Below are 12,880 nucleotides of genomic sequence, written 5' to 3'. Positions count from 1 at the left end.
GCTAAGGAGAAAGAAGCGATCCCTGAGACGAAGAGCCCCAATTTGCAGGGCTCCCACTTCTCCGTTAGGAAACCGAGGTGTCCGGAGTCCCGAGGCACCCTAGACGGCCGCTGCCCGACCTTGACCTTGAATGTTGTAGCGGAACAGCCGAAACCAGGCTGAGGGCTTTTGGAAGGGACGAGCAGGCCACCGTCTTCCACTCGATTTCCCAAGACTGAAAATAAGGATGTTGTTGGGGAGAGGGTGACGTTGGTCACGTGATGTGGAGGGCTTTATGACCGGAGCCAGGGTCACCTTTCACCCCGATCTACAAGGAATTCCCACACCCTCCACCTTCTACGTGACTACCTGGGGCCCACCCCCGCCGGACTTCCCTAGATTGGACGCTCCCCGGGAGTTTTCTCGGCCCCGCCCACAAACCCAACTCTGAGTCTGATTGGACGGCAACAAAGGGAGGCTCCGCCTATGGTTCCAGGACAAAGCAGACAGCCCCCTCTCAGACTAGAAAGCTCATCTGGTCCCCCCAGACTAGGCCCTCAGTGGTGGGGTTGCCGTGCTGGGGGCTGGGGTGAACTCGTAAGTCTGGCTGGAGGGGAAGGATGGGGGCCTAGCTCATGGGTGCTGGGATGGAAGACTGCTGGAGACGGGCTCTTGGGTGTGGACCCCCCGATGCCTGGGTCTTCCCCTGCCTCAGGTCCCAACAGCACCCCGGAACCCTGGCTCCCTTGGCCCTGGTGGCTTCCTGACCCCACTGTTCCTGTCAGGCTTTGCCCCAGCTCCCAGCACTGGCTGCAGGACAGGAAAAGGCAAGAGGAACCCCATGGTAAATGTGGGGACAGGGTTCCTTGGAGAGGACCGGACCTGGGAGGGGGTGGGGAGAATTAGGTAGGACTGGTCCTTCCCCACTTCTTAATTCTGGAACTACCTCTCAGCCAGTGAGGCCCTGCCACGACGAAGGGACACGGTTCCCGGTCTCTCTTTCTAGGACAGGAGACCAGCCCAGACCTCTCCTCTGGGGAAACCAAAACCGAGGATCAGACCTGAGGAAATGAACCTGATGTAGAGACAACCAGATAAATCTTTATTTGTGCCTTGGTACTGTGGCCTATTCCTTCGGAAGTTTCTCAGCTTTCGGAACCTGGGTTTCTGAAAGCGGACTCTGTGACAGCTGGTCATGTGACAGCTGGTTCTGTGACAGCCAACTCCGTGGAAGCTGGTCCTGTGGAGCAGCTGCCTTGTCGGTGCGGAATCTGGACTTTATGGAATCGATCACCATCCCAGACCGAAAGCAAAGTACGCTGGGGGACGGTAGGGTGCAAAATGCGGTAATAGATTAGGTCCTGACCCCTCCCACCCTCCCTGTATTTGATCCTTTTCTAGCAATGACCCAAGCTTCGCCCAGGTAGGTGAGCCCCTCCCAGTTTTCTAAACCCCACAAGACCCCTCCCACATTAGGAAGGTGGAGACCCCGCCCCTCACGCCAAACCCTGCCTTCTTCCGTGGTTGGCTCACCCAGTGAAAAATCCTATGAGCAGCAGGAAAAAGCACCAGAGAAGCAGCCCTACCAGACGGCCGGTCTGCACATTTTCGGGCTTTGAACACTCTGAGGGCACGAGGGTTGGGGAAAGGTCATCCCAGATTTCCTCCTCGGCCTCGATTCTAATGGCTGGTGACTGGGTCCCAATGGTTGGTGACTGGGTCCCAATGGTTGATGGCTGGGTTACAAAGGTTGCAGACTTGGGAGATGTCGCCATCACCGAAATGATTTTCCGAGGCAACACTGATAGAGAAGAGGAAAAGAACGGACCTGAGAGGGTCCCAAGGGCCCGTCCTGACCCAGGCAAGCTCTGGCCACGTCAACCGTCCCCAACACCCAGGCCTTCCAGGAGATACTCCCAACCCTAACTGCAGAAAGCAGGTCAAGGTGGCTGGGGGCCACACCCAGGCCAGGAAGCCACACCCCCGTGGCCTGAAACCACACTCTGACAGGAAGTTTTAATCCAACTGAATCCCCCACGTCGTTTTAACTAAACTGAACCCCACACTTCTGTCAACAGCACTGACCTGTGACTTCAAAACGGATGGCTGAGAATATGCTCACTCCCGGAGTGCCCAACGCGCAGCGGTAGGTACCTGCATCCGCGGGCCTCACCAGTTGCTTGGTCAGGGTGGGCCATTTCCCCTTGTACAGCAAGCTGTCAGCTTTGCTCCCCCAAACCTAGACCCAAAGCTCAAGGGGTCACAGAGGCCTGGGGAATTCAGGGTTTGGGGGAAGTACAGAGGCGAGAGCATCATGAGACCTCAGGGGAGAGATGGGGGTCCAGGGTATACCCGTAAGGGCGTGGGGTCGCCGGGGATCCGTAGAAGGCAAACCGGGTAGGTCATGGGTCACAGGGATTGTGGGAACAAGCCTGTGGCTACAGGAGTCGGGGGCTCACAACCCTAATGGACTTGGGGTTGAAGGGCCCACCCTGTAAAAGCTGTAACCGGTCGCGCCTGTAGCGATTTTATGCCAGTCGAGCTCACAGTCCAGGACCAGGTCTTCCTTTTCATGGACGTTGATTTGGCGCACTGGGGACGAGGGTAATGGTGGGGTGCTTCCTCGGGCTTCCAGGCTCTCCAACAACTCCCTCCAACCGGATCTAAGCCCTTCTTTGCTAACAGGCCAGGTTCAGTCTCCGCCCTGTCAAGACTCCCTCTCTCCTGGCTCCGCCCCTCCTGCGCCAACCCTTCCTACTGGCGCCAGCCCTCTCACCTCCACAATCTGTGGACTTTCGACAAGGGTACGTGTGCAGCAGGCAAGAATCGCACCACCTCAGAAGCCGCAACAATACACCTGAAGGGGCACGAATAAGGCTGTAACTCGCCCCGAAAAAAGGGGCTCCACGGAGCGGGCAGGGCCAAGGTCGGGGGCGGAGTCAGGCCCCTAATCCCTAGAGGTCAGCCCAAGGGGCGGGGCTAGAAGGCAGACCTGCCCCAAGAGGGATCTAACCGCGCTCAGTGAGGAGCCCACATGCAATAGGACCCGTTGCCCAGGAAGTCCGCTGTGCAGAAGGACTACTGGGGACCAGGAACCTCTCAGACGTGGGGAAGGAAGAACCATCGAGACCCAAAGCCAGAGGAGAAAGGCTGGGTATTCACGGGGCAAGCATGAGGGATAAAAAACCATCTTCCATAATCTGGACTCACCACATTTGTTGGGACAAGAATCCTCACCTGGAGAAAACGATGAATGATAATCAGATTTCAAAGGTAGAGGACACCAGAGAGGGGGGCCAAGGAATAGGTGGAGTTGGGCTCTTGGGTTGGAGGGAGGAAGGACCCGGGTGCCTGGAGCTCTGGGTCCAAGGGAGGGCGCGGTCGGGAGAGGTGAGGGGCTGGACGTAGAGAAGCAGGGGGCTGGGGACAGAGACCCTGGGACTGGTGGAGGAAGGGGCTGTGGTCCCTGACGGAGCCCATCTTCCCTCACCTCCGTGAAACCGAGCGACATTGCGCCGAAACGTGTCCTTTTCCCGACTCAACATCGCGGAGAACTCCTTCACGAAAGTGTCATCTGGGAAGAAGCAGGGTGACAGGGAGTGCGAGCCCTCCGCTCCTCACCCCAGGAGTGAGGTACAGGAAGTTTGCCTCAGTCTGAAGGGCATGCCAATTCCCGTTGGGGACTTCTCAGGGAGCCACAATGAAATTGAATGGCCACTTAACCACGCCGGCCACTGAGCTAAGCGAGGGCTGGTGTCCAGGCACCGTTATGATCCATTTTAGACGTGGAAAACTTCCTTCCCGCAAAGCCACACAGCTAGGGGATGACTGGGCAGGTATTTGAAGCTAGACAGGTTGACTCCAGAGCCAAAGATTCTGGAGCTTCTCCCCCCGCCCATCTGTGTGCATTTACCTCTTAAACCACGGTGTGTGATAAGTTTCACACTCCTCAGAAAACTCGACGCTGCCATTTTCATTGTGGCCTCATCTGGAGGGGAACAGGGGATGCGGGGAGGGGAGCTCTAACCTCAGATTCCAAGCCTTAAGGTCTCCTTGGCTCAGCTAGCGTTACAAACTACAATACCCATGTGGCTCCTGGGCAAGGATGGGGCTGTAAAGCGATTGCCCACCCGTTGCCTGCTGGGAGTTGTCGTTTTTATCCAAAATGGCAAGGTAAGGCGTAGGGAAAGTGAACTCCTAGCCCTGGCAAGCCTGGATTCTGCATCCCAGCCTTCTCCACGCCCGAACCCAATAGACTCTGCCTTCAGCCTTTCCCTCCCGTCGCCCCCTGGCCCTAGCAATTCTAACACTAGACCCCTCCTTTCCCAGGACCCAGGGTTCCCACGCTCTGCCGTGCCCTCACCGACAGCCCCATTTAAGGTAGACTGTATATCTGGCAGGTCCTTGAAATTGTCGACGGTATCTCTTATCTTTTCCATCACTTCTCTGTGCCGCCCGGGGGCAAGGTGGGTTCGCAGGTATTCTTTTTCCAAGGCGTCCAACTGCTTCCCAACCCTCTCATCACACGTGATACAGCTCCGGGCAGGAAGCAGGCAGCCGGCTAGCGCCGCCACCAGGAGGGCAACTTGGGGACCCATTTCCCCAGAGCCCTCAGCCCCAGCAGAACCCACCAGGACTCTCTGGACTTTATGGGGAGGGTCCGCCCACCCCACACGGAGGAGGACGTGACCGCTAAGGGGAAAGAACCCCTTCCCGGAGACTAAGACCCCCAAGTTGTAGGTCTCCCACTTCTCGGTTAGGAAACCGAGGAGTCCGGAGTCCCGATGCACCCTGAGCAGCCGCTGCCCGACCTTGAACTTGTCCGTTGACCCTCGAATACAACTAGGGTTTGCTGAAGAGCGGAATCCAGGCTGAGGGCATTTAGAGGGACGAGCCGGCCACCTCCCTCCAGTCTATTTTGCCGTGAATCATGTTAAGGATGTTGTTGGAGCGAGGGTGAGGTTGGTCACGTGACGTGGAGAACTTTATGACTGGAGTCAGGCTCGAGGATCGCCTCGGTGTACAATGGAATCCCACAGCCGCCGCCTTCTACCTGCCTACACTGGGCCCCCGACTTCCCTAGAGACACTCCCAGGAAGCTCCATTGGCCCCGCCCAGAAATCCAACTCTGAGTCTGATTGGACGGCAACAAAGGGAGGCTCCGCCTATGGTTCCAGGATGATGCGGACCGCCCCCTCTCACGCTAGAACTTTTCCTGTATTCCTTCCAGATGAGGCCCTTGAGTGGTCGGGTTGGGGTAGAGGGGTGGCTAGGATGGGAGCCTAACTCCTGGGTGCTCTCATGGGAGATGCCTGGGGACTGGCTCTTGGGTCTGAAGTAGGAGGCGTGAGGATCCCCGGGTCCCAGATTCTTACCCTGCTTGAAGTCCCAACAGCACCCCGGCGTCCTGTTTCCGTTCCCCCTGGTTGGTTCCTAAACCCGCATTTCATGTTCAGCCTTTGCCTCTGCCCTGGCTCGCAGCACTGGCTGGGGGACAGGAAAACGCCAGAGGAAAGCCGGCTGGAAGAGTGAGGAGGGGGCGTCCTGTCAAGAGATGGGCCTGGGGGAGGAGATCTGGGTAGGGCTGGCTCTTCCCCACTCCTCGATGCTGGAATTACATCTCAGCCAGGTGGCCCTGCCACGACGAAGGGACCCCGCTTCCGGGTCTCTCCTTCTAGGACAGGAGACCAGCCCCAGAGCTCTCCTCTCAGGAAACCAGAACTGAGGATCAGACCCGAGGAAATGAATCTGATATTTCAGCAACCAGATAAATCTTTATTTGTGACTTGGTCCTGTGTCCTTGTCCTTCGGTACTTTGAGAACGTGGCTCTGTGACAGCTGACTCTATGGAGCCTGGTCCCGCGGAGCAGCTGCCATTTCGCTGTGGTATCTGGACTTTATGGAATCCATCACCATCCCAGACCGAAAGCAGAGTATGCTGGGGGAGGGTGGGGCACAAAACGTGGTAAAGGATCAGGTCCCCAGTGAGGGACACCTTCCCCAGCCTCCTAATATCTGATCATTTTCTAGCAGTGGCCTAAGCTTTGCCCACCTAGGTAAGCCCCACCCAGTTTTCTAAGCCCCATCCCCCACAGGACGCCTCCTGCAGTAGGAAGGTGGAGACCCCGCCCCTCTCTCCGCGTCCTGCCTCTTCAGTGGTTGGCTCACCCGGTGACAAAGCCCAGGATCAGCAGCAAAAAGGACCAGAGCAGCAGCCCTATCAGAAGGCCTGTCTGCACGTTCTTCGGGTTTGAACACTCGGAGGGCCGGAGGGTTGGGGAAAGGTCACCCCAGATTTCCTCAGCCTCGGTTCCAATGGCTGGGGACTGTGTTCTAATGGTTGGTGACTGGGTTTCAGTGGTTGATGGCTGGGTTACAAAGGTTGAAGACTCGGACGTTATCTCCCCAAAGATTCTTTGAGGCAACACTGACAGAGGAGAGGGAAAGAGCCGACCTGAGCAGGCCCCAAGGGTCCGCCCTGGCCCAGGCATGCTCTCTCCACACCAACCTCCCCCAGGACCCAGGCCTTCAAGGAGATCATTATGACCTTCCCTGCTGGAAGGCCGGTCAATGAGAGCGGTGGCCACACCCAGAACAGGGAGCCCCACCCCCGTGGCCTGAATCCACACCCCGAAGGGAAGTTTTCACCCGAACACCACGCCCCCACGCTGCCTGCCATCCCCCAAACCCAGGACCCTGACTCCCACACCTCCGTGGACTCCCCAGCTCTGACCTGTGACTTGAAAATGGATGACCGTGGCTGGGCCGGATCGCTCAGTGCCCAACTCGCAGCGGTAGTTACCCGCATCCTCTGGCCTCACGAGGGGCTTGGTCAGGGTGGGCCGTTTCCCCTTGTACAACAAGGTCTCAGAATTGCTCCCCCAAACCTAAGCCCAAAGCTCAAGGGGTCACAGAGGCCTGGGGGAATTCAGGGCTTGGGGAATTACAGGGGTGAGAGCATCACGGATCTCAGTGGGGGAGACGGGAGTCTAGGGTATACTGCTAAGGGTATGGGGTCCCCGGGGATCGGAAGTCAAACTTGGTAGGTCATGGGTCAGAGGGATCTTGAGACCAAGGCTGTGGATATAGAGGTGGGGGCTCACAGAAGTCTAATGGACTTGGGGTTGATGGGGTTGAAGGGCCCACCCTGTAAAAGCTGTAATAGGTCAGGCCTTCAGATAACTTATGCCAGTTGAGCTCACAGTCCAGGATCATGTCTTCCTTTTCATGGACGTTGATGTGGCGAACTGGGGACAGGGGATTAAGGTCGGGTGTTCCTTCAAGGTTGCTGGCCCTCTCTCAACTCCCTCCACTTGGGCTCCGCCCTGCTTTTTCTCCAGTCTCCGCCCTCTCTAGACTCAGGCTGCCCTCTGGCTCCGCCCCTCTCTTGCCAACCCCTGCAGCTGGCCCCAGCTCTCTCACCCCCGCAATCTCTGGACTTTCGACAAATGTAATTGTCCTGGACGCAATTACTGCACCACATCAGACGCTGCAACATCGTACCTGAAGGGGCATGAACCAAGCGGTATTGGCCCCCAGAGGCCAGGCTACACGGAGAGGGCGGGGCCAAGGTCTGGGGAGGACTCAGGCGCCTAATCCCTGGAGGTCAGCCCAAGAGGCGGGGCTAGAAGGCAGTACTTGGGAAGACTGATGGAACCAGGCTCAGTAAAGAGCACCCGTAGAATATGACCCGCTGCCCAGTAAGACCGCTGTGCAGAAGGACTTGGAGAACAGGAACTTCTCTGACGTGGAGAATGAAGAACCATCGAGACCCAACGCGGGAGGAGACAGGCTGGGTATTAACCCACGAGGATAAGGAATAGAGGACCAGCTCCCATAATCTGGACTCACCACATTTGTTGGGACATAAATCTGCCTCGATAGAAAAAAAATATATATATCAGATCAAAGATGAAGTACTTGAGAGGAAGGACGAAGAACTACGTTTTGGGTTGGGCTCTTGGGTTGGAGGGCGGAAAGACCCGGATGTCTGGATCTCTGGGTCCCAGGGAGGACCGGATCGGCAGACGTGAGGGGGTGAACATAGAGAAGCAGGGGGCTGGGGGCAGAGACCCTGGGATTGCTGGAGGAAGGGGCTGTGGTCGCGTACAGAACCCATCATGCCTCACCCTCTCGTTGGAACCGAAGGATGTAGCTCTGAAAGGTTGCCTTTTCCCGAGTCAATATCTTGGAGACCTCCTTCTCGAAAGAGTCATCTGGGAAGGAGCACGGTGACAGAGTGCTTTCCCCTCCCCACCCACCCCAGGAGGAAGTTCCTTCTGTGTGAAGAGATTGGCATTCCACGTTGGGGCCATCTCCGGGAGGGACAGTGAAAATTGAATGACCACTTAATGCCGCCGCTGAGCAAAGTGACGCCTGCATGCAGACGCTGTTAGGACCCATTTTGGAGGGGACAAACCTGGGAAATTCCTTCCTCAAGGCCACACAGCAAGGGGTGACTGGGCGGGAAGCGGAACCCAGGCAGGTGGGCTCCAGAGCCACCACCAGACCCGTCCTCACCAAAAAACATTTCTCTAAAAGTTTCTGGAGCCCCATCCCCTGGCCCCGGTGTGGATTTACCTGCTGCATCACTGTTTCTGATAAGTCTCACACTCCTCAGAAAACTCAAGACTGACGTTTCCATTGTGGCCTCATCTGGAGGGACACAGAGGATGCGGGGAGAGGAGCTAGACCTCAGATTCCAAGCCTTAAGGTCTCATTGGCTCAGCTAGTGTCAAAAACTACACTACCCATGAGGCTACTGGGCAAGGCCAGGGCTGTAAAAGGATTGCACGCCCGTTGACTTCTGGGAGATGTAGTTTTTTTTTTGGTTTTTTGTTTTGTGGGTTTGTTGTTTTTTGGTTTTTTTGTTTTTTGTTTGTTACTTGGTTTTTTTTTTTTGTTTTTTTTTGTTTTTTTTTTTTTTTTTTTTTTACAAAATTGCAGGGTAAGGACTAGGGAAACAGCGTATTCCTTTGCCCAGGGAAAGCCTGGAATTGGCATCTCAGTCTTCTCCATTCACGAACCCAGCAGACTCTGCCTCCAGCCCTTGTGTCCCGTCCCTCCCCCGCCCCCAGCAATCCTAGCACCAGACCCCTGCTTTCCCTCCACCCTGGATTCCCTCTCTCTACCCTGCCCTCACCGATAACCCCCATAAAGGTATCCTCTAAATATGGCAGGTCCCGGAAATTCCTCACGGTTTCTCTTATCCTCTCCATCACTTGTCTGTGACGCTCGGGGGCGAGGTGGGTAGGCAGGTATTCCTTTTCCAAGGCGTCCAGCGCGGCCACGACCCTTGGATCACAAATGACACAGCTCCGGGCCCGAAGCAGGCAGCCGGCTAGCGCCGCCACCAGGAGGGCTACTTGGGGACCCATTGAGGCCGGAGGGCTCAGCCCCGCACAGAACCCCGGGGAGGGTCCTCCCAGCCCACTCGGAGGAGGTGATCGCTAAGGGGAAAGAAGCGATCCCTGAGACGAAGAGCCCCAATTTGCAGGGCTCCCACTTCTCCGTTAGGAAACCGAGGTGTCCGGAGTCCCGAGGCACCCTAGACGGCCGCTGCCCGACCTTGACCTTGAATGTTGTAGCGGAACAGCCGAAACCAGGCTGAGGGCTTTTGGAAGGGACGAGCAGGCCACCGTCTTCCACTCGATTTCCCAAGACTGAAAATAAGGATGTTGTTGGGGAGAGGGTGACGTTGGTCACGTGATGTGGAGGGCTTTATGACCGGAGCCAGGGTCACCTTTCACCCCGATCTACAAGGAATTCCCACACCCTCCACCTTCTACGTTACTACCTGGCAAACCCCCCCCCCCCCCCCCCCCCCCCCGCGCCGGACTTCCCTAGATTCGACGCTCCCCGGGAGTTTTCTCGGCCCCGCCCACAAACCCAACTCTGAGTCTGATTGGACGGCAACAAAGGGAGGCTCCGCCTATGGTTCCAGGACAAAGCAGACAGCCCCCTCTCAGACTAGAGAGTTCATCTGGTGCCCCCAGACTAGGCCCTCAGTGGTGGGGTTGCCGTGCTGGGGGCTGGGGTGAACTCGTAAGTCTGGGTGGAGGGGAAGGATGGGGGCCTAGCTCGTGGGTGCTGGGATGGAAGACTGCTGGAGACGGGCTCTTGGGTGTGGACCCCCCAATGCCTGGGTCTTCCCCTGCCTCAGGTCCCAACAGCACCCCGGAACCCTGGCTCCCTTGGCCCTGGTGGCTTCCTGACCCCACTGTTCCTGTCAGGCTTTGCCCCCGCTCCCAGCACTGGCTGCAGGACAGGAAAAGGCAAGAGGAACCCCATGGTAAGTGTGGGGACAGGGTTCCTTGGAGAGGACCGGACCTGGGTGGGGGTGGGGAGAATTAGGTAGGACTGGTCCTTCCCCACTTCTTAATTCTGGAACTACCTCTCAGCCAGTGAGGCCCTGCCACGACGAAGGGACACGGTTCCCGGTCTCTCTTTCTAGGACAGGAGACCAGCCCAGACCTCTCCTGGGGAAACCAAAACCGAGGATCAGACCTGAGGAAACGAACCTGATGTAGAGACAACCAGATAAATCTTTATTTGTGCCTTGGCACTGTGGCCTTTTCCTTTGGAACTTTCCAAAGCTTCGGAACCTGGGTTTCTGAAAGCCAACTGTGTGAGCGCTGGTCATGTGACAGCTGGTTCTGTGACAGCCAACTCCGTGGAAGCTGGTCCTGTGGAGCAGCTGCCTTGTCGGTGCGGAATCTGGACTTTATGGAATCGATCACCATCCCAGACCGAAAGCAAAGTACGCTGGGGGAAGGTAGGGTGCAAAATGGGGTAACAGATTAGGTCCTGGCTGAGGGACACCCCTCCCACCCTCCCTGTATTTGATCCTTTTCTAGCAATGACCCAAGCTTCGCCCAGGTAGGTGAGCCCCTCCCAGTTTTCTAAACCCCACAAGACCCCTCCAACATTAGGAAGGTGGGGACCCCGCCCCTCACGCCAAGCCCTGCCTTCTTCCGTGGTTGGCTCACCCAGTGAAAAATCCTATGATCAGCAGGAAAAAGCACCAGAGAAGCAGCCCCTATCAGAAGGCATGTCTGCACATCCTCTGGGTTTGAACACTCTGAGGGCACGAGGGTTGGGGAAAGGTCATCCCAGATTTCCTCCACAGCCTCGGTTCCAATGGCTGGTGACTGGGTTCCAATGTTTGATGGCTGGGTTACAAAGGTTGATGACTTGGAAGTTGTCTCTGCAGTGATTCTTTGAGTCAACACTGGTAGAGGAGAGGACACAAGAGCATACCTGATTGGGTCCCAAAGGCCAGTCATGGCCCAAGCAAGCTATCTCCGCGCCAACCTTCCCCAGCACCGAGGACTTCCAGGGGATAATCAAGACCCTAACTGCAGAAAGCCTGGTCAAGGTGGCTGGGGGCCACCCCCAGGGCAGGAAGCCACATCCCAGTGGCTTGAAGCCATGCCCTGAAGCTGACTGTCCCCCCAACACACAACCCTGAATCCCACACTTCAGTCAACTCCCAGCACTGACCTGTGACTTGAAAACGGATGACCTAGAGTGTGCTCACTCCCGAGGTGCCCAACTCACAGTGGTAGTTACCTCCGTCCTCTGGCCTCACAGGGGCTTGGTCAGGGTGAGCTAGTTCCCCTTGTACACCAAGGTCTCAGAATTTCTCCCCGAAATCTAGACCCAAGATCAAGGGGTCACAGAGGTGTGCGGAATTCAGGCCTGGTGTAGTACAGGGGTGAGATCCTCAGGAGACTTCAGTGGGGGGGTGATGGGAATTCAGGTATGCTGCTAAGGGCATGGGGTCCGCTGGGGATCAATAGAAGTCAAACCCGGTAGGTCATGGGTCACAGGGATTGTGGGAACAAGCCTGTGGATACAGGGGTCGGGGGCTCAGACAAACCTAATGGACTCGGGGTTGAAAGGCCCACCCTGTAAAAGCTCTAATGAAACCCGCCTGTAGCAATTTTATGCCAGCGGAGCTCACAGTTCAAGATCAAGTCTTCCTTTTCATGGACGTTGATTTGGCGCACTGGGGACAGGGGGTGACGGTGGGGTGCTTCCTCATGGTTTCCGGTCCTACCTCAACTCCCTCCCACTGGGTCTGGGCCCCCCTATGTTTGCTAGGGTGCCAGCTTGAGTCTCCCCCCAGTCAAGACTCCCTCTCTCCTCTGGCTCCACCCCTCTCGCGCCAACCCCTCCCGCTGGCCCCAGCTCTCTCACCTCCGCAATCTGTGGGCTTTCGACAAGGGTACGTGTGCAGCAGGCAAGAATCGCACCACCTCAGAAGCCGCAACAATACACCTGAAGGGGCACGAATAAGGCTGTAACTCGCCCCGAAAAAAGGGGCTCCACGGAGCGGGCAGGGCCAAGGTCGGGGGCGGAGTCAGGCCCCTAATCCCTAGAGGTCAGCCCAAGGGGCGGGGCTAGAAGGCAGTCCTCCCTGAAGAGGGGTGTAACCGGTCTCAGGAAAGAGCGCCCAGAGAATGGGACCCGTTGCCCAGGAAGTCCGCTGTGCAGAAGGACTACTGGGGACCAGGAACCTCTCAGACGTGGGGAAGGAAGAACCATCGAGACCCAAAGCCAGAGGAGAAAGGCTGGGTATTCACGGGGCAAGCAAGGATGAAGGTTAGAAAACCAGTTCCCATAATCTGGACTCACCACATTTGTTGGGACAAAAATCTTCATCTGAAGAAAGGGAAGACATTATTATCAGGTTTCAAAGGTAGAGGACACCAGAGAGGGGGGCCAAGGAATAGGTGGGGGTTGGGCTCTTGGGTTGGAGGGAGGAAGGACCCGGGTGCCTGGAGCTCTGGGTCCAAAGGAGGGCGCGGTCGGGAGAGGTGAGGGGCTGGACGTAGAGAAGCAGGGGGCTGGGGACAGAGACCCTGGGACTGGTGGAGGAAGGGGCTGTGGTCCCTGA

The 12,880-nt window shown here is 57.0% G+C and overlaps 2 protein-coding genes and 2 long non-coding RNA genes across 4 annotated transcripts; 2 read left to right on the top strand and 2 right to left on the bottom strand.

Annotated features, from left to right (window-relative positions):
• The first annotated feature begins 6 nt into the window (after positions 1–6).
• LOC122494871 lies at positions 7–1,096 on the top strand. Its single transcript, XR_006300289.1, has 2 exons — positions 7–823; positions 986–1,096. It is a non-coding gene; the product is annotated as an uncharacterized LOC122494871 (long non-coding RNA).
• Positions 1,061–5,600, bottom strand: LOC122494863 (izumo sperm-egg fusion protein 1-like). Its single transcript, XM_043600371.1, has 9 exons — positions 4,343–5,600; positions 3,893–3,967; positions 3,470–3,553; positions 3,190–3,216; positions 2,756–2,836; positions 2,471–2,571; positions 2,065–2,218; positions 1,513–1,780; positions 1,061–1,298 (listed from the first exon to the last, which is right to left on the bottom strand). The coding sequence occupies exons 1-9, from the start codon at positions 4,575–4,577 to the stop codon at positions 1,106–1,108; spliced, it is 1,218 nt and encodes a 405-aa protein (XP_043456306.1). The 5' UTR covers positions 4,578–5,600; the 3' UTR covers positions 1,061–1,105.
• Positions 5,601–5,728: 128 nt separating this feature from the next.
• Positions 5,729–9,627, bottom strand: LOC122494866 (izumo sperm-egg fusion protein 1-like). Its single transcript, XM_043600377.1, has 9 exons — positions 9,122–9,627; positions 8,560–8,634; positions 8,109–8,195; positions 7,831–7,851; positions 7,402–7,482; positions 7,126–7,226; positions 6,713–6,866; positions 6,148–6,406; positions 5,729–5,917 (listed from the first exon to the last, which is right to left on the bottom strand). Exons 1-9 carry the CDS (start codon positions 9,354–9,356, stop codon positions 5,824–5,826), a joined length of 1,107 nt encoding a protein of 368 aa, XP_043456312.1. The 5' UTR covers positions 9,357–9,627; the 3' UTR covers positions 5,729–5,823.
• A 257-nt stretch (positions 9,628–9,884) lies between these two features.
• Positions 9,885–10,540, top strand: LOC122494872. The gene is made up of 2 exons (XR_006300290.1): positions 9,885–10,270; positions 10,433–10,540. It is a non-coding gene; the product is annotated as an uncharacterized LOC122494872 (long non-coding RNA).
• Positions 10,541–12,880: the final 2,340 nt, after the last annotated feature.

Source organism: Prionailurus bengalensis, chromosome E2 (assembly GCF_016509475.1).
Source record: "Prionailurus bengalensis isolate Pbe53 chromosome E2, Fcat_Pben_1.1_paternal_pri, whole genome shotgun sequence".
NCBI lineage: Eukaryota > Metazoa > Chordata > Mammalia > Carnivora > Felidae > Prionailurus > Prionailurus bengalensis.
Note: the sequence above shows the minus strand (reverse complement) of the source record. Positions and strands in the feature narration are given on the sequence as shown.

Excerpts from the sequence above, each read along its gene's own strand:
- LOC122494863 (XM_043600371.1), bottom strand. The coding sequence starts at position 4,577 with ATGGGTCCCCAAGTTGCCCTCCTGGTGGCGGCGCTAGCCGGCTGCCTG. Across the intron at positions 3,554-3,892 it reads CACACACCGTGGTTTAAGAG|ATGACACTTTCGTGAAGGAG; the intron begins GTAAATGCACAC and ends GCTTCTTCCCAG. Across the intron at positions 3,217-3,469 it reads TGTCGCTCGGTTTCACGGAG|GTGAGGATTCTTGTCCCAAC; the intron begins GTGAGGGAAGAT and ends CGTTTTCTCCAG.
- LOC122494866 (XM_043600377.1), bottom strand. The coding sequence starts at position 9,356 with ATGGGTCCCCAAGTAGCCCTCCTGGTGGCGGCGCTAGCCGGCTGCCTG. Across the intron at positions 7,483-7,830 it reads TTTATGTCCCAACAAATGTG|GTACGATGTTGCAGCGTCTG; the intron begins GTGAGTCCAGAT and ends ATGCCCCTTCAG. Across the intron at positions 6,407-6,712 it reads CATCCATTTTCAAGTCACAG|TGTTGCCTCAAAGAATCTTT; the intron begins GTCAGAGCTGGG and ends CTCCTCTGTCAG.